General features: G+C 51.9%; 1 protein-coding gene across 10 annotated transcripts in view; it reads right to left on the bottom strand.

Annotated features, from left to right (window-relative positions):
• HPSE2 (heparanase 2 (inactive)) overlaps nucleotides 1-24,042 on the bottom strand; it is an 85,153-nt gene extending 61,111 nt beyond the window's left edge. The window contains exons 1-5 of one of the 10 annotated variants that reach the window (XM_048945395.1): nucleotides 22,541-24,042; nucleotides 22,346-22,406; nucleotides 17,280-22,224; nucleotides 15,070-15,227; nucleotides 7,136-7,297 (exon numbers count right to left, since the gene is read on the bottom strand). In XM_048945395.1, the coding sequence (XP_048801352.1) occupies nucleotides 7,136-7,297; nucleotides 15,070-15,227; nucleotides 17,280-17,425 (466 nt within the window). In that variant the 5' untranslated portion in view covers nucleotides 17,426-22,224; nucleotides 22,346-22,406; nucleotides 22,541-24,042. Of the gene's footprint in view, nucleotides 1-7,135; nucleotides 7,298-15,069; nucleotides 15,228-15,335; nucleotides 15,616-16,109; nucleotides 16,492-17,279 lie in introns of those variants that run through there. The other 9 variants (XM_048945396.1, XM_048945393.1, XM_048945397.1 and 6 more) reach the window with 9 other exon arrangements.
• Nucleotides 24,043-24,058: the final 16 nt, after the last annotated feature.

The following is a 24,058-nucleotide window of genomic DNA, read 5'->3' as shown; positions in this document are numbered from 1 at the left end:
GCCTGGCATCAGACCTACACTAAGCAATTAAAAGCTAATATGAGAGTCCAGCAATAATTCATCATATTCATGTTTCAGCTAATTACCAGCCAACACGTGTCGTATAGAATCAAGCCCCATCCAACTGGTGGTACGACTCGATTTAAGAACTTGCATTAGTAAAAATAATTTGGCACAACTAGATGGAGAAGAGCGTCCAACACAACAAAAACACTGATAGCCTGCTTCCAATCCCACGACTCTGTATTTTATCATTTAGATAAACGTAAAATCCTACAAGGCAGATAGCACAAGCAAGTTAGTAAATAACGGAGAAAACAGAGCACGCTCACCCTGCGATCTGATTTGTATGGCTGCATGGCCATGGGCCAGCAGCGCGTGCCTTAATGCAGCCAAGTGCAAGATAATACACGTTCGGGAGAACAATACAGAGCTCGTATCGGCAGGATGGAAGTCTGTCCAGCAAGGCCACAAGACAGGCAGTGCTACAACGGGAGTTCTGCTTTGGGCTATGGGATCACGGAGATCAGAACCCACCGGTAATTAGGGACCTTTAACTGCCCACACATTGGCTGGGGAAGGGAGACATCAGACACAGCCTCACATTGAGTTCCTGGAACGTATGGAGGAAAAAACGGAAAGAGGAGATGGGAAGGGGACAGGAAAGGAGGATCCTTGGTGTTGGTTCCAATCAAATCGCAAACTGAATGACTTGCGGCACACAAAGAGGTGGAAGCTCCACCAGACTGGTACAGATGAGTGCAGGGAAAGCCAAGCACTCAGAGAAACCACGCACAGCAAGGCTCCCGAGCGGCAACGAGGAGACATTTGATAACTCCATTAGTGGGAAGAGGCAGACCAGAGAGTTTGTCACCTCCTACGTGGGGAGAAAAGGTTAATAGATGGGTTTATGCCACTGAATGCCACAAGCCCTCCCGAAGCTGTTAGTGCGTGTCAGCCCTCCCCCTCCCACCACAATCTGTTTTCTGTTAGGTTTATGGGTTTTCTTTATTCTCTACGCAGCACCCAGAGCTGGCTGGTTCTGGTAATGACATTACATGTTATAACGTACATATACTTGTTGATTCTGAGATACACAATTTATAAAAAATTTTTCCTTATGAGAATCATTAAATAGGATGGTAAATTGAATTTAATAAATCTAAATTTGCCATAAGAAGCCATATTCCCCACAGTTACAAAAGAAACAGCCAAATCAGATAATGAGAAAGCCAAAGTGTTGCTTAACAGACTAGAGGGTGTCACCTGAGAAAGAGATTCCCCTCCCTGACCTCTCTCACACACACACACCTTCAGCACACAATGAGTTGTAAAACTGCTAATTAGGGTAAGAGAAGGCAGCCATCCCTGGGGGTTGGCTTGCAGCTGTCTCAGGAAGCAAGGAGGTATAAATCGGGACACGAGGAAGGTATTTCACAAGAGCCAACAGCTTGCAGAGCTGCACACAGAGCTGGAGCTGAAAATGTTTCTACCCATCTGTTGGTTCAGACTTTGTGAAAAAGGATAACCAAGACCACACAGTTAAAAGCAGCAGGGTAAGACTGAGTTATCGTAGTGTAAGAGCAGAACAAAGATTATTTAAGTTTGATGTCTCTGAATGGGCCCACTGCCCATCAGCAACTATCTCTAAGAATTTCTGGCAGACAAATGAGGTTTCAGAAGACTGGGAAAGGGCAGATATAGTGGCTATGTTCAACAGGTTGAAAAATCAAGGAAATTGCAGGCCAGTCAACATAACTTCAATTCCTGGAAAAAATGTTGAAACAAATTAAACAGTCCATCTGCAAGGGAGGGCTGGAAGCAATAGGCACATCACGTGAAGCCAACCTGCTTTCTCTTTGACGTAGCAAAAGGGTCTCATATGTGCGATAGGGGCAGCAGATGTTATATACCTTTACTTTTGCAAGGCTTCAGCTCGAGTTCTGTAGAACATCTTAATTAGCAAATTAGGGAAATAGAGTCTAGATGAAATTCCATACGGGGAACGCACAGCTGGTTGGGAAACCGTACACAAAAATGCAGACATGAACAAGCAGTACCGTGCCAATAAAGCCCATGGCTGCATGGGGTATGCAGACAAGAGTGTCACGCAAAGATATGTGAAATAATCCTGCTGCTCTTCAGCTACAACACTGGGCTCATTTTGAGGCAACTCGCTTCAAAGAAGCCCAGACCAAGGGGAAGAGCCCAAGGGAACCCAGCAAAACACAGAGCCACAAAAAAAAAAAAAAATGCAGAGCGCTGAAAGGGACCTCAAGAGGCAGAATCAACCATGTATGTGTCATTCAACTTGAAAATAACATGGCCATGAACAGAAGAAAGCCAATTGTTTGATGTTGAGCACAAAAGTGTTTAGGGGAAACACAATATGAAGCCTCAAATACGTAAAAGATTTCTATAGGGAGGAAAGGAGCACTGAGCTGCTCTGCTCATCCTCAGGGAGAAGACATGGTGTAATGGGCTTCAACCGAGCCAAGAGATTGTAGAAAGCCCAGCCTCACCGTGATAGCTGCACCCTAGGGCTGACTGCTGAGCAGGGGATGGACTCCCCATCGCAGGAGGTGTGAGAACAAAGATAAAGCCACGTTGTGTAGGTCTGTTAACAACGATGCCCCAGAGAGCAGTGCAATGCTGGTGCCCAGCCCCTGGGCTCCTGCAGCCTGCTGGCTTCACACAAACGTGCCCTAGGACACAATGTATTTCAGCCAAATGCCCTCAGAAAGCCGCGTAGCAAAAACAAACATCCACTTCGCTTCAGAATGAGCTCATATAAACAGCTGATAAAGACACAGAACCACTTAGTTACAAGGGAATGTTTTTACAGCGTGTTTGCCAGCACCATCCCTGCAGTTCAGATGCTGACATCTCAGAAGACACCTGCAAACCATCTCAAAAAGGGACTCTGCAGCTCTGCTGGTCATTATCTACAGGCTCAGTGCAGATAGCACTTTTATGGCATATTGCAGTTTTCACGATCCTTCCTCAGGAAAATCCCACAGCGTTTCACAGCATTTATATTCTCCCTCTCTTCCCCACAGGGGCTAACAACATTGCCATCCTCCTCTCAGTGACACGACTCCTCCACCAATACCTCAATGCGCTGTATCAATCAGTGAGAGGAACCCAGGGACATAGTTTTCCATGCATATTTAGCTTTGAATGCTGCTTTTCCTGTGTTAGCTCTGACGAAGGCTCTGAGCCCCCAGAGGTGTGCTCTGACTGTACCAGCTGGTCAGATCAGCAGCGCTGCCTCTCCCCAGCCACCCCTCCCCAAACAGGGCCCCGCCACAGCTGACTTGTCATGGAGAAGGCTAGAAGACGATCTCTTGAGGTCCTTTTCAGATGCATTCTTTGTGGTGCTATGGATAACGTGAATAACATTATGGTCTACAATGGAGGGGAGGGCAGACAGCTTGATCTTAAGCCTGTCTCACAAGATGCACCCCTCCACTTCAGCCGTACAAGTCCTCAGTGAAGCCTAGTTATAAATAGGGGTAGAAGTATACACACCTAGGGCAACACCAGCAAAATGAGCTGAGCATCCTGCATGGGCAACAAAAACACACCCAGCCCACACCCTGTAAAGGCAACCCCAAAACATGTCCCACCAGCACAAGGGTCCGCCCTACAGACGTATTCTCCAGGATTACCACCACCCAGCACAACAGCATTCAGCAGGATGCATACAACTGCTGGCCACCAGAGGAAGTCTGCAAGGAAATACATACATGCCATGTACTCAACCTGAGCCACAAGACTCCCTGCCAAAGAGCAAGGAAAATTCTCACCATTACTGAAAAGAGAAGAAAAGCATACCTCTGAAAGTCAGCTTCTCATTTGTAGAGCTTCACAAGGATACACTAGCCTTGCTCCTACTCCATGCCATCACACAAAATGTTCTGTATTTCTTCATTAGGAAAAACAGGCACACGCATCCTCATCCCACTCCATCACTATCACCTTAGGTGCTCTTACAACTGACCCCAAAGAGAGTTTCTACTTGGCTGCTGACATCTCCAAAACTGCTTCTGTCCAAGAAAAACCTTTCACACAGCTCACAGCCTCTCTTATGGCAGAGTTTGGGTTAGCTAATGGCCTTAATAGGACTAATTGGATGCCAGAGTGAAATACTTGACTGCAACTTGGAAACAGGTGGCGAAAGGCAATCTCTTGTAGCCCTCTCTGCTGATCCCAGCAGCCAACCTTGGTCTGAGTCTCCCAGTGCCTCTCAGTAGGGCTGGGAATACCACACACAAGAAGGGCCTTTCCTCCATCCCTGCCTTTGGGGGTTGTGTCCCACAGGGTGATGGAGGAGGGGTTCCCAGCACCCACCCTGTAGGTGTTCTCTGTCTTTCTGGTGTGGATGTGTTGTGGTAGGATGGCCTGAAGGGCTGTCATCACAGCGCTGCTGGTGCAATAAGCGATCTGCTTTGCAGCCATAAGCAAACGGCAGAGCAGAAAGAGGAGATGCTTTCCTGCTGTTCATAAGGAGAAGGGAGGTACTGTTTTGTTTCCTCAGGATGGGAACTCCTGAAGGCAAACGCGCTATTTATGGTCCATCCTTGTACCTTGGGAAGCTCAGCTACACTTAACACTTCATGCAATCGGGAGGGGGCAGTTTCTCACATATGTCCGTTGACCTCCTGAGCAATTCCCTCTTCCATTAGGCTTAATGGAATTTACTTAATAACAGTGCCGAAACCAATCTGTGTGGCCTCACCCTGTCCTAGGGCAGGATTCAGCTTTCTCCCCCATCCCACTAGTGGTTTCCATAGGGCAGGTAGCTCCTTGTGCCCTCCTGCTCCATCGCAGCTGCCCCACAAGCACGGGAGACACTGACATGTGAAACAAGATACCTATCTCCCAGCAGCACGGGGAAGCAGCAAAGATTAATAAGCCTCAAAATGTTATATAGCGTTTAAAGAGCCGTATCACAGATCAAAGGCTATCGCTCATCTCAGGGAGGCAGGTGTAGTAAGCCTGCAGAGATCACATACAGAAAACAAATGCAAGATGCAAGAGAAAACTGCAGACAGGAGCAGAGCTCATGCTTGTCTAGAGGAATTGAAGTGGCCTAAGCCAGAGCGCAACATGTGTTCCTGGAGAAGCAAGAGCCAGAAATCTTGCCTGCTTTCACTCAGTCTCAGTTGTGTCTTAGCACAGAAAACACATTGCATTTTAAGACACTCTTACCTGGGAGGTACCTGCTGCTGGGAGCAGCTGAACTCCCTGTGCAGGCACACAGCCTGCGGGGTGGCTGGAAGCACGCTGGGGACTGCGTGCAACTGCTGAGTGCATCCTGACTTACACTGCAGCAGGTCTGCAGAGCCACACAGAGCAGAGCGTGAGCTCCATGAGACTGAGGGGCTCCCGGGCACATTCCTCCTCGTTTTTGGGGATCCCTGGGCACTCCATCCCTGCATGCTGAGCCCTTCCATTGGGGACTCCCTCCGGCATCGCACAGAAACGTGCAGAACAAAAAGAAGTCCTCATGCAAACTCTGCCTGATCGAATCTGGAAGGTAAGGAATGCCCTTCTGCAACAGATGTACAACCCTCTGCCCACCCCAACACCAGATCCATCACGGGGAAGGGAAATATTTACACAAGTTAGTAGAGTTCCAGTTAAATATTATGCTTAGCTGTCTAGAGCCCATGTTCTCAGACGATGTCTATGAAATAAAAGATTAAACTTCATAACAATTATGAAGTTGCTCTGCACACATTCAGAGGGAGTTAAAGGACATTAAAATAGTTCCTTGGGTAATATGACAATGAAATTGCTCTCTCTTTCCCGGAGAGTTGGTGCCAAACCCTTGTGAACCCTCCTGTAAACACACTTGGAAAGGGTAAGAGCAGCGCTGATAACCAGGTAGCACCTCTGCTCCGCAGGTTCTGCAAAAAAATGCAAGCAATGCTCGAGGGCTTTGAAGCAGCGAGGGAAGGAGGATAGGGGAGAGCAGCTTCTCTTCTCAAGGGAAGTTTGTTTAGTGGAAAGTAAGCAAGTTGTCAGGGGAAAAGCTGACAATGTTGATTCCAGCAGTTGTACTGGGAATAAACAGCCAAGTGGATTACGTTACAGGGAATGAGAAATGGTTCTGAGGATCCCATTTAAATGCTGGGCTTTCAGGAATGATAGGTTCAGCCGCACTCCTGGCCCTGGTGCCCACGGGCTGAGCCCGCAGACAGACCTACTGTGGCCATCCCTTCTCTGCAGGATCCCCGAGAGGCCCATAAGCCAATGTCCCCAGAGGGGACAGAGCTCCCTGCTGTCACGGCTTGGGGTTGGTTGGGGTGGCAGCAGTGGGGCTGTGTGGGACCCGTTCCCCTTTCCCAGCCTGGCTGCGGGGCCAGCATGGGGCCCTGCTTCCCATAAAGATGGGATGGATGCCTCCCTGCCTTCCGCAGGAAAGGGACCCAGCGAGAGGGGAAGGGGATCGCGCTTGATTTATTGGCCTCTTCCTCCTTCTCATCGTCTGTGGCTCGTCCAGCTGTAGTGATAAGGACAGCTATGAGAGGACACTGCTGGCTGCTGGGATCCCGTCCTCCTGCCCACTCCCTGCCTGCAGACATCAGTCCTTTACAAGCACCATTAAATGTGTATCCAAAATGTGGCAGTCTCCTCCATCCTTTGAGATTCTGTTCCCTGGATAATACAAACAGTTGCCAGAAAAAGAGTATCCTCTCAGCTCTGTCTGGGCCATTATCCCTTTATATTTGCTCTTTAATATTTACTGGGTTCACACAAAGTGCATGCTCTGAAAAAAAAAAAAAAAATCAGCTGCAGCTTAAAGGACTCCAAATTTAGTAATTGCTGCAGCCCCACCGAAGTGAACAGTGTGCGGGGAGATCACTACAGCGCTTCACGTGCTGTGGCATTCTGCTTAGATCAGACTGCAGGAAACATTCTGCCCAGTGGCACCAAATCTGGAGTGCCCACTGCAGGGGCCCTGTGAGTCCACCACAATTTCCTCAAGATCCGTTCCCTCCCAGCACCCAATGACCTTGGTAGGAAGCAGAGGCGGCCAGAGATGCTGATTCACATAGGGGGGAAGCTGTGAGTTAGCAAGAACTAGCCACAGTTCCTGGCTCCAAAGCTGGTCTTGCAGCCTTACCTGTTAGTGTGAGGTTGCTGTATGTGTTTGAAAACTGCTCCTTTAACAAAACCAAGTGCATCTGAGCTGCCTTTTCCCTCTGTAGCTCCAACATTATGTCAGGATGCTGGGCGATCTTACAGCCTTTCTGCTTATCCAGGGCAATGTCACTGCGAACAATGTCTATAGCAAAAGGGAAAGAAAAAAGGGAGATGGCCAAACCTCAGCTTTCATTGTCACCAGACGCTTGGACAGAACCAGCCAACACGACAGCCACACAACCATCACTCAGCATGAGCAACCCAAAAAAAAGGCTTAAAGCCCCTTGGATCTACCTGTCCAGTGAGGTTCCTCTGCTTAAGTCTTCTTTCTCCCACTGAAAGCCCAAATCACTGCCTTGAATAGGCTCACACAACCTACCTCCCCTTCCATCCATCACTGGTGGATGCCGATCTCTTACAATGGGAGCTAATCTCTTAAAATTATGACCTCTCTCTCTGGAAGGAAAGTGCAAAAGTATCCCAACATTTATGTTATGACCCTGTTGTTGGCGTACTTGACACTAAATAATGAGAAAAGACTAAGTCGCATCCTAGTGACCCTTGGCTTCTGTCTACCATTGCTTGTCAAAGACAGTGAAGAAGGCTTGCTCTTGCCCTATGTATGCTCACTGCTGAGGCTGGGTCAGCATGGTTTACAGCTCTCTGAGCAGGTCTCTTTAAACTTGTAACACCTGACATCTGATTTAGGAGACGGGAAGCTTACTTAACAATTGCTTTCTCTCCACATGAGCATTTTGTAAGTCATATTGTGGAACAAGAATATGATATTCCCTCTCCTAGAATAACTCACCCGCTGGGGAAATGAAAAGGTTGGGTAGCTGTGGGGGGACAAGGATCCAGTAAGAAGGGGCCAGTCCCAAAACAGGAGGTGGGCAGTGCAAATCAGTCCTTTCAAGGCCATTTTCTGAGCTGAATAAACTCTGTAACATGCTTGGATCCAGAGGAACCATCTGTTGTGCTGAATTCTTACAAAAGCTTCGGCGGCCAGAAGCGATAAGGGATGATGGAAGTTGGAGTTCTTCCACCACACTACACAAGGTCAGGCTTTGCATCACGAGGTTGCCCTTTCCTTGGTTTTATTCCCATCTAGCTAGATATTTCTGAAGGAACTTATTGTCAGAAGAGAGATATGCCTGGCTCCACAAACACACTCAAGCTCCACCATTGTCATGCACACCAAGGAACTGTGAAGTTAAAATCATAGAAGAGAATCATTAAGGTTGGGAAATACCACTAAGATCATCCAGTCCAATGATCAACCCACCACCACCATGCCAAGTGTTTTCCAACAGCCACGCTCATGTCAGAGCCAGATCTCAGGTTCTGCAAATCTGGGCTCCAAGTGATGTCCTGGGCTGGCAGAGAACCCGCACTGAATGTGGGTGGAAGGCTGTTGGCCACATTGTCTTGGCTGTAGGGAACTTCTTCAGGCCATGTCCTGTGGGTCAGGTCAGACATTCAGCATCACCTGGCCTGCTGCTGCCTAATTTGTCCCTCACATCAAGCGATGCAGGATTTTGGAGCTGCCATGGAGTTGAGGGTCTATACGAGCCTGGGTAACAAGTTGGCTTGTTTGCTGGATGATGAAGGAACCAAAGGGTGAGAAATCCGTGGGGAGGGTTGAGGAGAATAAGTCATTTCTGTAAGGTTTGCAAAGGCCTCAAAATAATTTTAATGGCTTTGGTGAAAAGGCAGAATGGGCTCCTCAACAGTGGGACAAACTTTCTGTATCACCCTGGGACCAGGATCCCTCTCCATGAAGTCAGGGACCAAGGAAGCAGTTTGGAGAGTGCAGGGGGATGTGGCAGCAGGTGCTACATGGTTCCTCAACATCTAGCATCCTGCCTCCCTCTTTGGGGACTGCAGGTCCCAGTGAATACGCGCTGAGGAAGGGATATGGTTGTGATAGAGAAGATGTGAAGGGCACAGAAAGTAGGGATGCTTTTCTGGCAGCCAGTTTCATAGACTTCCCAGAAAGCTCCTACTGTATGTGAGCAGGAAGCAGAGGCGAGTATGCAGAGTCCTTGCTTCTCACAGCTAAGGACCCAAGGGGTTTTCCCAAGACTTAAAACTGGAGGTGGACTCCATATCCACTATAGCTCCAGCTTAAACAGTGGGTAGATGCTTGGGATATGGGATTCCCAAAGAACCTGATGCCTGTTTATTCAGACACACAGCGCAGGTGAGGAGGTTAAAGCACCTCTAGTATAGATGTCAGGGAAATTTTTTACATGGAGGGTGGTGAGGCACTGGCACAGGCTGTCCAGAGAGGATGTGGGTGCCCCATGCCAGGAGGTGTTCAAGGCCAGGTTGGATGGGGACCTGGGCAACCTGATCTAGTGCCTGATGTAGTGGTTGGCACCCCTGCCTACAGCAGGGGAGTTGGAACTGGACAGTATTTGAGGTCACTTCCAACCCAACCATTCTGTGATTCCATGATTCTACACCTCTCTTTCGAACCAGCAGCACCAGGGGAAGAGGCCACAGCTGCTGTAGGAGCTCAGGGAGAACCTCAGCAAGAGCAATCCAGGGAAAAGAGCCAGCAGGAAGCTCACAGTGATCACATCTAAAAGTAAGTGAGAGAAAGGGGAAAGGCACAGGGGGTGTGAGGAGAAGGATCCCGCGGGGGGCTCTGGGCAGGGCAGCCCCTGAGCGGGACACAGCTTTCCAAAACGCAGAGCAGCCATAAAAACCAACACACGCACGCACACACACACAAAATTATAAATAAAATCAAGGGGGAAAAAAAAAATACCCAGCAAAACAAGAAACCAAGCGACTCTTGCCAGAAGTGAGAAAGAAGAACTCCAGATGTGGGAGCCCCAGAGGACGCCAAATGGTTTCCAAAGCCGGCAGACCAACGAGCTGCGTGTGCCTCGAGAGGCAGCGGCCGGGCCGGGCCGGGCCGGGTCAGTACCTTGGCCAGCTCAGCCCCGCGCCGCTCGGCGGGGCACGGCCGGGCGCATCCCGCAGCGCGGCTCCCGCAGCCCCGGCTCCCGCTGCCCGCTCCTCTCCCGGCGGCACCGCGTCCCCCGGCGTCCCCGCGGCGGCGGAGCGGAGCCGGGCCCGGAGCCGCCGTGCGGTATGGAGGGAGCACACCCGTGTGGCGGCCAGGTGAGCTGCGGCTCGGGCGGCCCCGCGGCACGAGGAGCCCGCGGGATCCCCGGGTGCACCGAGGGGAAATGGAAGAAGTTGGAAAGCAGCACCGAGCGCGTCGGCTTTGTCGCATTTGTGTGCATCCTCGCCGTGTCTGTCTTCAATAGGAAATTCTCTGACAGATTCGTCTCGTTCCTTTCCTTTAGACGGGAAAATTCCCTGACAATGAGTTCCAGAAAATATTTTGCGCTAGATAAAAAAAAATCGTATTTGTTTGTTTTATATGTAATAATGCCGTTGGATGCTGCCTATTTCTTCTGTAATGAAAACAAGGAATTAATAACACGCCGATATCTATGTCTGAAAGCTGTGATCCTGACCACCTCCATCACCTTACTCCATGCATATGTATTCTTTACACTGATCCACGTGGTCCCACTATAGTACAGTGCGTTTGTAGCATAAGAATACCCTCAGCAGGCTTCTTTCCCGATGTGAATACACTGATTCACTCTTCACTTCCTTAAAAGTATTCAACGAAAAAATCCATGATAAATTCAAAATATTTTCCCTGATTGGCAACAGCCAGCTCACAATCCAATTGCATAGGAAGCCACACGTGTTTCCCCTGAGCATGGTACTTTGCATGAATCATTTCTAATTCACAGATCGAAGTGCTGAACTTGCAAAAAAATGGTAAGGTTTTGTAGAGAATTTAGGATACTTATTAGAAGCAATCAAACATATAACCACAGGAATCCTTAGTCTCACCCATACACCAGCAAATGGATAATCAGGAGCTCATTGTCTGATTGCGCCACTTCCTGCACTTATAAAGCAATTTTCACACACGGTTCTTGCAAAACTGTTCAAAATTTAAAACCAAAAATGGAGATAAACATACTTTGGAAGCATCTCCTTCATAGATAGTGCCTTCCTTACCTTGCAGAAGGCAGCTTATCTATTGGCTTCTTCTTACAGGGACAGGAGGATGACCCATCTCACTGGGAAACACCTGCTGGTGGCTGAGCTGTGGAGCCAGAGTAGCAATCCCCATACAATGCTGAGCCCTCACTGCTCTGCTCTAATATCCAGGTGAAAGCACAGCACCTAGAGGCAGCCTGCACAGCACAGGCTCAGCAGGGGGTACAGCATTCCCCTGTGCACAAGGTGGCTCAGGGTCCTGACCCAATGCCAGGTGTCTGATGGTGTCAGAAGGAAGGGATCCTGAGATGAAAGCATGCACAGGAAGCCCAATAGCCAGCACCAGAATTACAGTGTAGCACCATAAGGCAAAATGTCCCAATTAGTATGGAAGGCATGAGGAACATGTTTTTTGCCAGGATTCTGTGGTAACTGGCCATTTTTCCAGATGCCCAGTATCCTTCCAAAAAAGGAAATAAAATAGAAGAAAGTAACTTAGCAGCAACTGAGAGAGCATTTTTGAAATGCATCGTCCACACACACTTTGGCTCACCACCTTTTCTTATGCCTTACCTACAGCACGTGCATGTGCTCCCTTTCACCTCTGCCTCCCACGACCCACACAGGGCCATGTTTTCTGTGTGTCACAAATGCCCTTTTGTCTCCATCAGCCACAGAAACACTCCGAGCTACAAAAGTATGGAGAACCCACTGAGGCACTTGGGACAACACATCCCCAAGAACTCCAGTTCCAAGAAATGTCACTTTTTCCCTTGAGTTTTCTGTTCACAGCACAGAGGGAAACTCTAATGTTCATGCCACCAGGAGGTGTCCAAAACTGCTCTCTGCTGCTGTGAGGTGTCACCAGCAGCACTCCTTGCTGAGCCAATGGAAGAGCCTTCAAACCCCACCAAACACCCCAACACCAGGCTCCAGGGCAGCACAGACAGGGTTTTAGCAAACTCAGCTTCAGAAGAAGCTTTGTGTTTATGCTCCCAGCAACCATTACCAGGACAAATGGACAGCCCCATGTGCTTGCCCCAAAAAGGAGCTGCTCAAGGCTGTTTCCCTAGTGACCACTGTTTCTTATTGTCCCATTCCTCAAAGCCAAGTGGTCCTTGGCAACGCGTGAGGTGGCTGGAAGGACAGCCAAGTGCATTACCCAGTAGGCAACCCCACAGCAGAAGGAGAAGCTGGTCTGCTGCAGACTGAACATGAGATCTAGTACCTGCCCAGGGGTCAGACAGTGGCTGGAGAGAAGCAGCCCCAGATAACAGAGCAGAATTTGCAACACAGACTGTGAGGGAAAACCAGCCCAGTGGGGCACGGACACAGAAATTCCATTTAAGGGAGGCTAAAGTCTCCCAGGTCAAAAGCATTGCACTTCTCGATCAGCAAGTGTCAAAAAGTCTCCCCTACAGCCCCACCTCCTGGTACCGCAGGGCTCGGTGTGTGACAAACTGGTTTTCTATTGACAACAGACCTCAGGCAAGGCAATGCCATGGCCAAATAATATAACAGATCACTTAGATGGCCTTGCAGCTCTTGGCAAAGGTCAGAGGATACGTATAGACATGCTGCCTTCAACACCCTGTGGTTCAACCAATCCCTTTCCCATAGGAAAGAGCTTAGACAAGTCCCTCAGCCTGGTATGGACAGACCTGGTGAACTCCTGCCAAACAGCCACCAAAAATGACACAGCCCTCCAGCTCTGTGAACTGAACCAATAGACCTCTGTGCTGTCTCCCAGCAGCCATGGGATGTGCACAGAGGCAAACGCTCAAAGCAGAAAACAATGATCTGTCACTTGTTACATCACCAAAAACCATGAAGGTCAGATTGAAGACATTCACAGACTTCTCTTTTAATCATTTTCTGCCTTTTTTTTTTTTTTTTTTTTTTTTTTTAAGCTAGATTGTAGATTAGACAAGAAATTTCAGAAAACAGATGATGAGGGGACAAGAACACTGCACATGGAAAGCAGCCCCAGTCAGCCCAGGAACTGCAGGCAGGGCAATGGGGACAAGAGGACACTCGCTGCCTTCCCCAGGCTCAGGCACTGGGTGCCATCTTTTTCCATGCGATCTGCTCAGCCCACAAGTCCCTCACATTTGTGCATGCCTTGAGAGCAGGCGGGTCCCAGATAGGCTGTAGACGAGGGAGCAAAAAGCAGAGCAGTGCTCCGAGAGGAGAACATGGCTGCTTGGATCCAGTGCAGTGGGGCAGAGAGCTGCAGTGGCACCAGGATTTCATTTTGGAGAACTGGATCCCCCGAGTGAAGCGTGAAAAGATGGGAGCTACCAGCAACTCCAGCCTCGGAGTTTGCACACAGATCTTAAGAACAAATAAGAAAGCTTTGCTTCCAGGCAGGAAATCCTTTTTACCACACCTTTCTGATTTACACTGATGCTTGATACACACCACATGTGTCCCCTCCCTCCCTCACTCCTATTTGCAATGGTTCTGTTCCATATTTAAGTGATGAAAAGTTAAGACCTGTGGTTACAACTTCTATGAGAAGCTTCATTTTGAAGGACTGCTACATTTCAACTTTATTGCCATGCGGAAAACTGGGAGAAAAAAAAAAAATGAAAGAAAGAAAAAAAAGCTTTCCGTCCTTCTCTAACATGAAAGCTGCTGTGAAGACATTTAATAAGTGTAAGTTCTCTCCTGCAGGCTGTTGAAATATTGACCTTTGGGCTGAAGCAGGGAAATTTATTCCTACCGATGTTTAGCGTGAATCTCATCCATGCCTTTATGCACTACATTGAAGTTTTCTGTTCGAGATGGCTGCAGGTTTGGTCAGCATGAAATTCATCCCAGTGGGCAGAGCTTACAGCAAACCCCTCACCAGAGATCAATTACGAGAAGGAAAAAAACCAAGTGATGGGATGGGGATTGCTTCAGCAAAGACAGAGCACACACATCACCCACCTGCCTGCGTGTGGGGCTGGGGGACATTGGTCTCACTGAGATCAAACACTACTGGAGGAACAGAAAGCCATCAGAAAATTGGCAAACACGTCTGCTTTTTCCATTCAGCGCTGAGCTGCCGACTGGATTTCTGCAAAACTTCCTCTGCTCCACTGACCTGCCCGCTGGGATCTGTCTGGCATTAATTGGCCCTCGAAAATCACTTATGGAAATATCTTCTGCTAATTTTTGTTAAGTCGTAAGTAAGAAAATAAGTTTTTTTAAGGAGAAAAAAAAAAGGATAAATCAATAAATTCTTGCACTCGGACATGGTATTCCGCTTCTCAAAATAGGAGCGTTGGCCCTGACTTGTCTGCGAGGTTTCTTTGTGTGAATCAAGGGCCGCAAAAGGTGAAAACCTTTCGTGCAGCTGCGGAACCGCTGGGAGGAGGGCACAGAGCGGGGAGGAAGGGAGCGGGGCAGAGCCGGGACGAGGCGGTGCCGCCGTCACTTCGGGCAGGGCCCGGTGGCACGGAGCTGCGGAGAAAGAGCGGCTCCCCAGGCACCGACGGGCACCGAGCCGGGCCGGGCTGCAGGGAGCCCCGGGGCCGCAGCTGCACGGAGAAACGCGGAAACAACGCCGGGGTCCTTAGGGAAAGGCAGAGCTCCCGGGGAGCACCGGAGGGTCCGGGAAGATCGAGGGAGAAGCGGTGCAAAAGCAGCGGGGCGCGACCCGCAATACCGGGGGACGATTCCCTCCGTGGGCCTTTTGTTCCTCCGCCGGCCACACCGGCAAGGGGAGGGAAAGGAAGGAGGAGCCCCCCCACCCGGTGCGGCGCTGCCCGGCGGAGCGCACGGCGCGCCCGGAGCCGCGGAGCCCGAGCAGCGGAACGGGACCGCGCGGTGCCCGCAGCCCCCGCAGCCGCGCCCGCCCCCCGCCCGGCCCGCGGCCCCGCTCACCGTCCTCGTAGTTCTTGAGGTAGTAATCGGGGCCGGGCCCGCCGCGGCTCTTGGCCGGGTTCTTCACGTTGTGGAACTGCAGAAAGTCCGTCCTCTTGCCCGCGAAGCGCAGGAAGGCGGGGGCCAGGCCCCTCGCCAGGGTCACCAGCCGCCGGGAGCTGCGGGGAGGAGAGCGGGCTGAAAGCTACGGGACGGTGCCGGTGCGGGGAGGGCCCGGCGGCCGCAGCGGGAGAAGGGAGCGCGGTGCGGGGATCCGGAGCTCTCACCGCGGCCCGGCCGCCCCGCCCGGCTCGGCGCGGTTCGGCATCGCATAGCATAGTGCGGTGCGGCGCGGGCACCGTTCAGCAGCGTCCGGCTGCGGGGCTCTGCGGTTCAACCTCGGCAGAGGGAACGGGGCCGCCCCGCCCGCTGGCAGCGGGGTCCGGAGGCCGGCAGACCCCGGCTATGCCCTCCCGGAACCCCCCGGACAAGTGCAGCGGAGGCACCGGCTCCCGGCTCCCTGGGGGCGGAGGCGGCACCGAGCGGGACCTTCGGAGCGAGGACTCGCTCTTCCTTCTCGACTTACCCAGCAGGACCGGTGCTCTCCGGCCGGCCCGGTGCCTCCAGGCCGCTGAGCTCGGCACCCAACGCGACGCGCAACCCGGCTCCGTCCTCCGGGAGCCCGGGGAGCGCGGGGAACGTGGGGTGCGGAGCAGCTGGCCGACACCCGTTGCTGCGGGTTCCTGGTGCAGGGGTTTTTCTCCCTGCGCTGCCTCGGCCCCATGTTGTGCTTCTTCTTTTTTTTCTTTTTTTTTTCTTTTTTTTCTTTTTTTTTTTTTTTTTTTTTTTCTTTTTGTTGTTGTTGTTGTTGGAGCGGAGGGGAGCACGACATTTTTGCAGTCATAACTGATAAGTCTCCGAAATGCTTTCTCCATTGCAAACATGTGCATCTTAATGGAAACCATGGCCTCGCTCCCTCCGCCTCAACGAGCGCCGCGGGCAGCTCGGAGCCCGGCGGGGTGGGCGGCACGGGGAGGGCGCCGGGGGGGCTCCCGCCTTACCTTAAGAAATCGAGCCAGCCATCATGAATGATGGAGGGGTCCAGCTGCAGGGAGAGGAAATTCTCACTGATTATCCTGACAGGGCTCTTGGTGTTGACATCAAGGAGAATGAGAGTCCTTCCCTTCACACCTGGAGATTTCTCCACCGGCAGCGCTCTCCTGTCCCCGGCCTGGGAGGGCAGCGAGAAGGTGGCCATGAGGGCCAGCCCAGGTGCCATCAGCGCTAGGAGCCCGGGGGGACAGGAGCTGGGACAGGGCATGCCGGAGAGCAGGAAACCCCTAATTAACTCGCTGTCTGCAGGGGCTCGCTGGTGGCTAATTGTCCTTATCTAAAGTGTGGGGCGCTCTGCCTTTTTTTGCAATGTTTTGGTGCTGGTGGAGGGGAACTCACGCCCCTGACCAGCCTTTCTCGCAGCCGGTGCCAAGACTCCTTGCAGCCAGCACCGCCCCTTTAAGAGATGCAGGCTCCAGACATTTTTAACTTTTTGAAGGTAAGGGGAGGCTCCCGGTTTAACCCCCTCGGCTCGGGGCCCTCCCGAGACTCGCTGGCTCCGAGCTTCGCTTCGCCCTGGCACCCGGAGGGACCGAACCGGACCGGAGCCCGGGACCCCGGGGAGCTCGGTAGCGAGGAGCGGTAAGGCGGCGGGGTGGCCCGCTTCGGGTCGCGGTGCTGGGCTGCGGGAACCGAGGCTGAGCGCGGAACGCGACGGACGCAGCGGGAGCGCGGAGTCCTCGCGCCGGAACCCCCGGATCGGCCCGGCCGGCGCACGGGGGCCGCTGGGATACAGCGGGGAAGCGGCCCGCGGGGGTTGGGACGGCAGCTGCCTTCCTCTGCCGCCCTCGGGACCCGCCGGTGTTCGACCCGCGGTGGAGCGTGGCGAGGGGTCACGAAGGATGCGTCCGACGCGGAAACGGCCGCATCGGTGGCGCAAAAAACGCCGCGGTTCGGTGGGACCTGCGGTGTCACAGAGCCGGTGCCGCTGCCTGGAGGACCGGGATCGCCGGACGGGAGCCGTCGGCTAGCGGATGTTGGTGACATCGAGCAGGGGGTTCGTGGGGGCTCACACCTCGGCCAGCGCCCGTACCAAGCGGGCATCCCGGCCCGCCGGCAGCCGCCTCCCGGATCAGCCCCGGGCTCCGCACGCCGGCGAGCACCGTAACGCGCCCTACCTGGGCCCTCCGCCGCCGCCGCGCTCCGCCCCGGCACCATTCGCCCGGCGACAGAACGGGGCCGCGTCCGGGCTGATTCGTGCCGCGCCCGCCGGGCCCGCTGCCGTCGGCGCCCGCAGCGTAGGGGCCGGGGCCCGCAGCTCCATCTGCTGGTCACGGGCCCGGGCCCAGCGGCGAGGGAACGGCACCCACCTGCGGGCAGCGCATTCCGAGGCCGGGGGCGGCCGGGACTGCGAGGAGAAAAGAGGCGAGGAAACAACACCGAGGGATGCCTGGGCCCGGTGTACAGCACGGAAGGGCCGACCCGAGCCGAGCGGGCGGTGGGGAGCGATGTACGGCGAAAGGATGAGGCAACCCCTGCCTCTGCGAGGGCTCAGCGGGAGGTGCACGAAGTAGGATTTGGGGGGGACACGGCCGGGGAGCGGGGATCACGTCGCAGCACCCGGCGACAAAAAGCAGCGCGCGGTGCCCGGCGGCAGACAGCGGGGATGGAGCGCTGTGGAAGTAAGAGGATCCGGGGGAAAGGGCCGTGCAATTTCAGTTGTGCAAAGTCCTGGCATCCCGGGACAGGAAGAAGGCAATTTAAGGTTGGAAAGTTGTGTTCGGCTGAGAACGCTTCAGCCGCAGTTTGCAATAGCAATTCGCTGGCCCCGGAGCTGCAGTAGTTTGGTTTGTGGGTCACCTCCGAACGAGGGACACGAGTTCCCATATTGTCTCCTTTGTTTGTTTGGGCTTATTATTATCATTTTGTTTTGTGAGATTTATTTTTTGTTGGTCTTTTTTTATTGTTGCTTATTTGTTTTCTGTATGATCAAAAGATAGCAGAGCTTCACCGTCATCTGTTGGCCGATAAGCACTGTGACTGCAGGCCGAAAGTTAATCTCTCTCCCCCTGCTTCTATTTCAAAACGAAACTCCGACGTGTTACGTAGTGAAGCACAAGAAAGAAAACAAATCACCCCGCTTAACCTTCTCCGTTACAAACACGATACTTCGGAGGAGAAACGTGTTTAGCACGAAACACCCCTCGCAACCCGTCCCCGCTCTGAAGGCGGACTCCGGCGCTGGGATCAGCCCACACGCGGCCGCAGGGCTCGGGCAGCGCTCCCGTCGGGGTCGCCGCTGCCGTCGGGGCACGGGCGGAGCCGTCCGACGGGGCGGCCCCAACGCCGGTGTCACTGCCGGAGCGCAGCGGCGCTCGGAGCTCAGCTTACAGCAGCGGCTCTGGCTCCGCCGTGCGAAGCGCCGCTCCTTTCTTCTGTTACCATAATTGCTTTCGAAAGCCTGGCTCGCTCAAAAAAAGGGAAAAAAAAAAAAAAAGAAAAGAAAAAAGAAAAGAAGTATCTATGAAGATTTACTCGCGGTTCTGGTCGATCTGGAAGTACGTTTCTCTATTTTCTGTCTACTCTCAACGTGCTGGTTTTAATCTTCAAAACAGTCATTGGGAAAGAAAACCGGGGGAGGAGAAGCACTGCTATAAAGAGTTTAAGTTTAAGTGAAGCACATTAAATATTTTCCCAACGTCACCAAATAAACAGCAATCCTCCAGCTCCCAATAAACTATTTAAAGCATGTCGTATCATCCCTTCTGCTCCTGCCAATGTACTTTCCTTTCATTTACAAGCCGATCAGAGCAGGGGCCTGTCTTGTTGTGTGTGTCTACAAATGTCTGGCACCCCCCCAGTCAGTTGCAGCTCACAAACGCTGAAATCTGCAGCTAACGTTGTTATCAGAGGTGCTCACTTCGATTTTTGCCTCGCTACTGCCTGTGGAAGTGGCTGTTGTAAATGATCCGAGCGGCTGTGGAAGGGTTCCACCTCTATGCGGCAGGGCTGACAGAGGGAAGGAATGAAGAATCAGGAGATAAATTAAGCCTAGAAGACGAATTAAACGGAGGTCTCCAGCTGTACATGTCAGCCCAAAGGAAAATAGGAAAAACCTCCTCAGGAGAGACGTTTTGCGTTCCCTAGAAAATAAACGTCTGCTCATAAAGGATGAAAGTTATTATGGTCAGAGGATGTGCTGTACCAAACAAACCTCCATTAGGCTAGGAAGGATAAAACAAGCTAGACAGCCTTTTTAAAAAACAAAAATCGTCATGTCTTTGATTCCCAAGATATCAACCATGTCTGTTTCTGTATTGCTGTCAAGTAAACCTGAGTTATGGATGCTCTCAAAGAAGCCATCAAGGAGAAAACTCAGCTAGTGAAAATAAAGAATGCTATCCGTAGACAATTTGCTCAAAAGCTTTTCTTTTCAGACTCCTAAACGCTTGCCCTGCACCACGGCCTGACATAGGAGTTCTCCCCAAATGATTTCTATTCTCCTCAGATGATTTCTGAGAGGAGCAAGGACACTAAAAGCGGCCATCAGACCCCATAACAGCACAGTTCTTTTTATTGAGGTGGGGTTTTTTTTGCTCCTTCTGCACTGCAGCGTCCATCTATTTCACCGCAAGAGACCTAATGTCTGGAATGCAACCTCCTGAGGTTACGAGTGCCTAAAGGTTGGTGTTGCACAGCGTGAACCCTGCTGCTGAAACCATTTCCTACCATGCCGATGTATCACCTGAGTGAACAGACAGCAGCTTGATTTAGTGAGGTATCCACGCATTGCTCTTTAATGGAGGTGTCCTGTGAAGCTCTGCAACAAGCAAAACCATCTGTCTGCCCTAGGAAGCCTGGCTGGAGGGGAGCCCCGCACCAGCATGCGGAAGGCAAACCCACGGAGAGCTTCCCCCTTCCTGCATGCAAGGAGCAGGGCATCCATCACCACGACCGCCTGGCCGGACAGCACATCTGGCAATGCTGCGTCTGCATTATCACCAGCCTGGAAGGAGCACGGAGTGGTACCTCCAAATGTGGCCATAGCACGGCGGTGTTGGGCTTTCCTTCAAGGGTTAACCCGCCCTCCTTAGCTGCCTAAGAGAGCTATAAAAAAGAAGGACGGGAACAAAAAGGAGGCAGCAGTCCCATGAAGGCTGTGGGTTTGCAGGCAGACACACAACAAGACACAGAAGAAAGAAAGCTAGATTTTAGGCAGTTGATGATGAATTATGTATTCTTTTTCTTTGTGTAACTTTATGCCATGAGCAGCTTGGTACCACTGCTCCAGCAGAATAAACTCTTCTTCTTCCTTCCCTCCATCCATCTGATTCAGTGCGTGGTCTGACCAACCCGGGGGCCCACACTCTGCCGGGCTGCCCCTGGAGAGAACAAGCTGCTCCCAGGTGCCCACCTTCAAGCAGGTGCTCCAGGGCTCCGAAAAGCTGAGCTGGGCAATTCCCACAAGGCTGTGCTGGGGAGGCAGGTGCCCTCCCAGCAGACAGAAACCCCTTTGCCCGGTGCCTCTTCAGCAAAAAGGAAAAGAAAATAAGCAGATAATGGCAGGGAATATCTCGATGTATAATGCTGCCTTCAGGCAGATGATGCCCTTCAGACCCGAGAGCTGTGCTAATCGATGGCTGCGTCTGATGCAGCTTTTGTCTTTCCTATCTTGAGTAGAAGCAAATGTGGCCGCAATTAGCCGTAGTCAGGGGACAAAAGCAACAGCAGCGCTCCAAGCATCACAACAGCCTCAAAAGCACTTTCCTCAAACTGAGCCCAGCCCTGAGGAGCAGAGAAATGGGCAGAATTATCCTCATTTCACATCATCATGTGAAAAAAGCAAGGGAAGGGAACGCGCCAATGTTACAAGCCTGAGAACGAATGTGAGTGCTTGTCCCACCATCTGCGAGGAGACGATAGAGGTGAAGGAGAGGGAATACAGGGGGGTGGTAAAAGTTCACAGAGACCTTCTATTTTTCTGGAGAGATGCTTCACATTCCAGCAGCAAAACTGAAGGAAGCGGCCATGAGGAGTAGATCAGAGAGGGGAAATAGGAAGATGGATGAAGTGCAAGGCTGGAGGAGCAAACAAGGCAATTACAGAGAGAGAGGAAGGGGCTGTGTGCGGAGACCAATGAGGAGCTGGAGCTCAGCGGAAGAAGCAGCAGCCAAAAGGCTCTTGGAGACACTGCTGGGGTGAGGGAGGAGGAAAAAAATCAGAATCTTTCGTGTAACCATGAGCTGCAGAGCTCCCTCTGGGGAAGGTCCCATGGAGCACGGTGCCCCTGGTCCAGGCACAGGGACAACAGCAGGGAAAGAGCCTGTGTTCCCAGCACAGCCATCTCCTGGGCACGTTCCAGCAGGCTCGGTGTATCGCGTTGTTCCTTCTCCCTTCAGTTTCCCTTCTGTTGGCCCTTCACTAACAGCAACGTGGAGAAAATTAAGCATAAAGCTGTATAAGCAACATAACAGGCATGCAATTGCATGTCTATTTTCTTTGAAAAAATGATGCTTTATTTCCTGTACAATGGAAACTACAGTTTGATGTTACAACTGCTGGGTTTTGACTGAATGCAGAAATTTTACTTAAGCAATGACATTTCCCCCCGTATTTAGTATTCCCATATGTCACTGATTATATATTTAAGTTGCAGAAATGAATTAAATTTCATGGCTTCCTCAAGTTAGATTCTCTTGGACAGGACCATCCTTAACTGTTAACTACAAGACTCGAAATCACTTTAAATCAAAACAGCAGAGCTTTGGGTATCATTTCAGGAGAAAATTGATGATCGCAAACCAAGTGTTTAACATGTCATCAGCCAGAAGGGTGGGTAAAGCTCTGCAAGCCTGCAGGATAGAGAACGCAGCACAGAGAAAAGGGGTTAATTGAACACCACGGGCTCAGAAATGGAAAAAAGACAGTGCGCTGTTTGGAGCTCTGTTGCCTGAGGTCTTATTCCTTCTGCTTCAGAAGTTATCATATATCCCCCATCTCGGTGCTCATTTCACTTACTTGGGTAACGTATCTTCTCCCACTGGCTGCAGAGCATTAGTGCCAATCACGCTGCAGATATTCCATGAGCAGCCAGCTTTGCACTCGTAGCTTTATTCCGACTTTCTGGAGGAAAAAAAATAAATAAATAGATCAATCCGGCTTTTCTTCACTCCTTCTGTTTCCCATCATCATCTGGAATTGCTAACGATTCCATCCCCACGGCCATCCCACAGCAGCTCCTCACCCTGTTCTGGAGGATCGGCGCCGAAGGACGCAGCAGGCAAGATGCAGCCTCAGTGAGAGCCCTGAAAATTCATGTCATACTTTGCCAAAGGCTCAATCGGTTGAGCATGTGCTAAAGCTCAGTTTGTTTTGTCTTATTTGGAGCTTTGGAAGATATTTCCTATCCTGACTCACTGACCAAGCTCCAGCCACACACCTGCGACTTCTGGAGCGCATCCCCGCAGCGAGAGGCCGGCTAGCACGTCGTCACTGCGGCAGGTCAGACCCTACTGAAAGCACTTCGGGCCACAGCTCTCGCACCAGTTCACTTTTACATGCAGCTCATGTAAGCTAACATCTGGTGAGAGCACAGTTACGGCCTGAGCTAGATGGAGCTCAGCGCAACAGATGGCGGTTGGGGCTGCAGAACCAGGGCAGCTCATCCCAAACTGAGCATTCCTTCTCCTCTGCGTATTCACCCTCTGACCACGTATTTTTCCAAAGCACGTCATGGAGGTTTCGCAGTCCCCTGTCTTCAGGTTGCTCTCTTTGTCACACACAGCCCTGCAGCTCACTGCCGGGTCCCAGCTCCACGGTGACTTCATTCCACGTCAACGCACGAGGTGGGATCCTGATGAGGTCAGCAGTGCTGTGCCTCCTGCAAAGGGGGAAGCTGCCTCTCCAATGCATGGGGCGGCTCTGCCAGCGTGCATTGAGCGGTGCCGGTAGGCAGCAAGCTAGCAAGCTGCATCTGCTCCTGCTTCTGAGCGAAGGGCGGAAAAGCCACCAAAGACCGCAGCAGCAGCAGCACGGAGAGACGTCGCCACCTGGTGGTTCCTCCCGCACGCCGCGGCCTCAGCACAAGCCGGATCAGCGGCCGGGGAGCGCGGGGCATCAGGAAACTGCGGGAAGGAACGTGCTGCGGGTACCTGCTTAACGGAAGGAGCGAACACACAGCCACCGGAATCCCAGGGAACCCATCAACTTCGGGGAAAAAATAAAATAAAATTAAATTAAAATTAAATAAAATAATAAAATAAAATAATAAGAAAAGAAAAATAAAAAAACTGCCTCTTCTGGAGATGGAGAAGAGTGTCTCCTACCAGAGCCAAAAGCTCAGTGCTCGTGGGGCTCCTGGCACTTACCCTTTGGCGTCACACGGCTCTGCCCTGCTGGGAACACGGGGAATGGAGAAGGATGGAAAAGGATGCAGGAATGTCTCAGCCTGCTGTGCATCTGCGTGCCCTCCCTGCAACCACAGAGAATTTGGGGGAACTCTATCATGCTTTCCTGCAGGCATCCTGTTTTGCTCTTAGTGAGCCCATCACAGACGTCAGTGGTGACTTTTTTTCTGTTTCAAGACTGTCCGGATATTGGACCAGGGAAGACCCAACAGTTTCAAGACGAGATTACCTGCTAGCAAGAGCTAACGCTTCCCACTTGGGGAACTCCTTCGGCACCCACTGCTGAAGCTGTCAGATCTCCTTGCGCTCTCCACCAGCTCTAGCCACAGCAATACAGAAATGAGAATAAACCTTCATTACAGGGCGCTCCGTTCGTTCCTTAGCCAGGGAATGCTAAACAGATGGAAGCGAGGACGGACGTTCCCGTGGCACCCCACTGCCGAACCCCGCACCCCACCGCTCCCCACGCGTGTTTTCCCGGCAGCGCTGCCCCCGCCCCTCCCGCAGGCCGGCTCTGACCGCACGTGGCGCGGCGGCTGCCCGCCCCCCGG

This window comes from Lagopus muta, chromosome 5 (genome assembly GCF_023343835.1).
Source record: "Lagopus muta isolate bLagMut1 chromosome 5, bLagMut1 primary, whole genome shotgun sequence".
In the NCBI taxonomy this organism is placed as follows: Eukaryota; Metazoa; Chordata; class Aves; order Galliformes; family Phasianidae; genus Lagopus; species Lagopus muta.
Note: the sequence above shows the minus strand (reverse complement) of the source record. Positions and strands in the feature narration are given on the sequence as shown.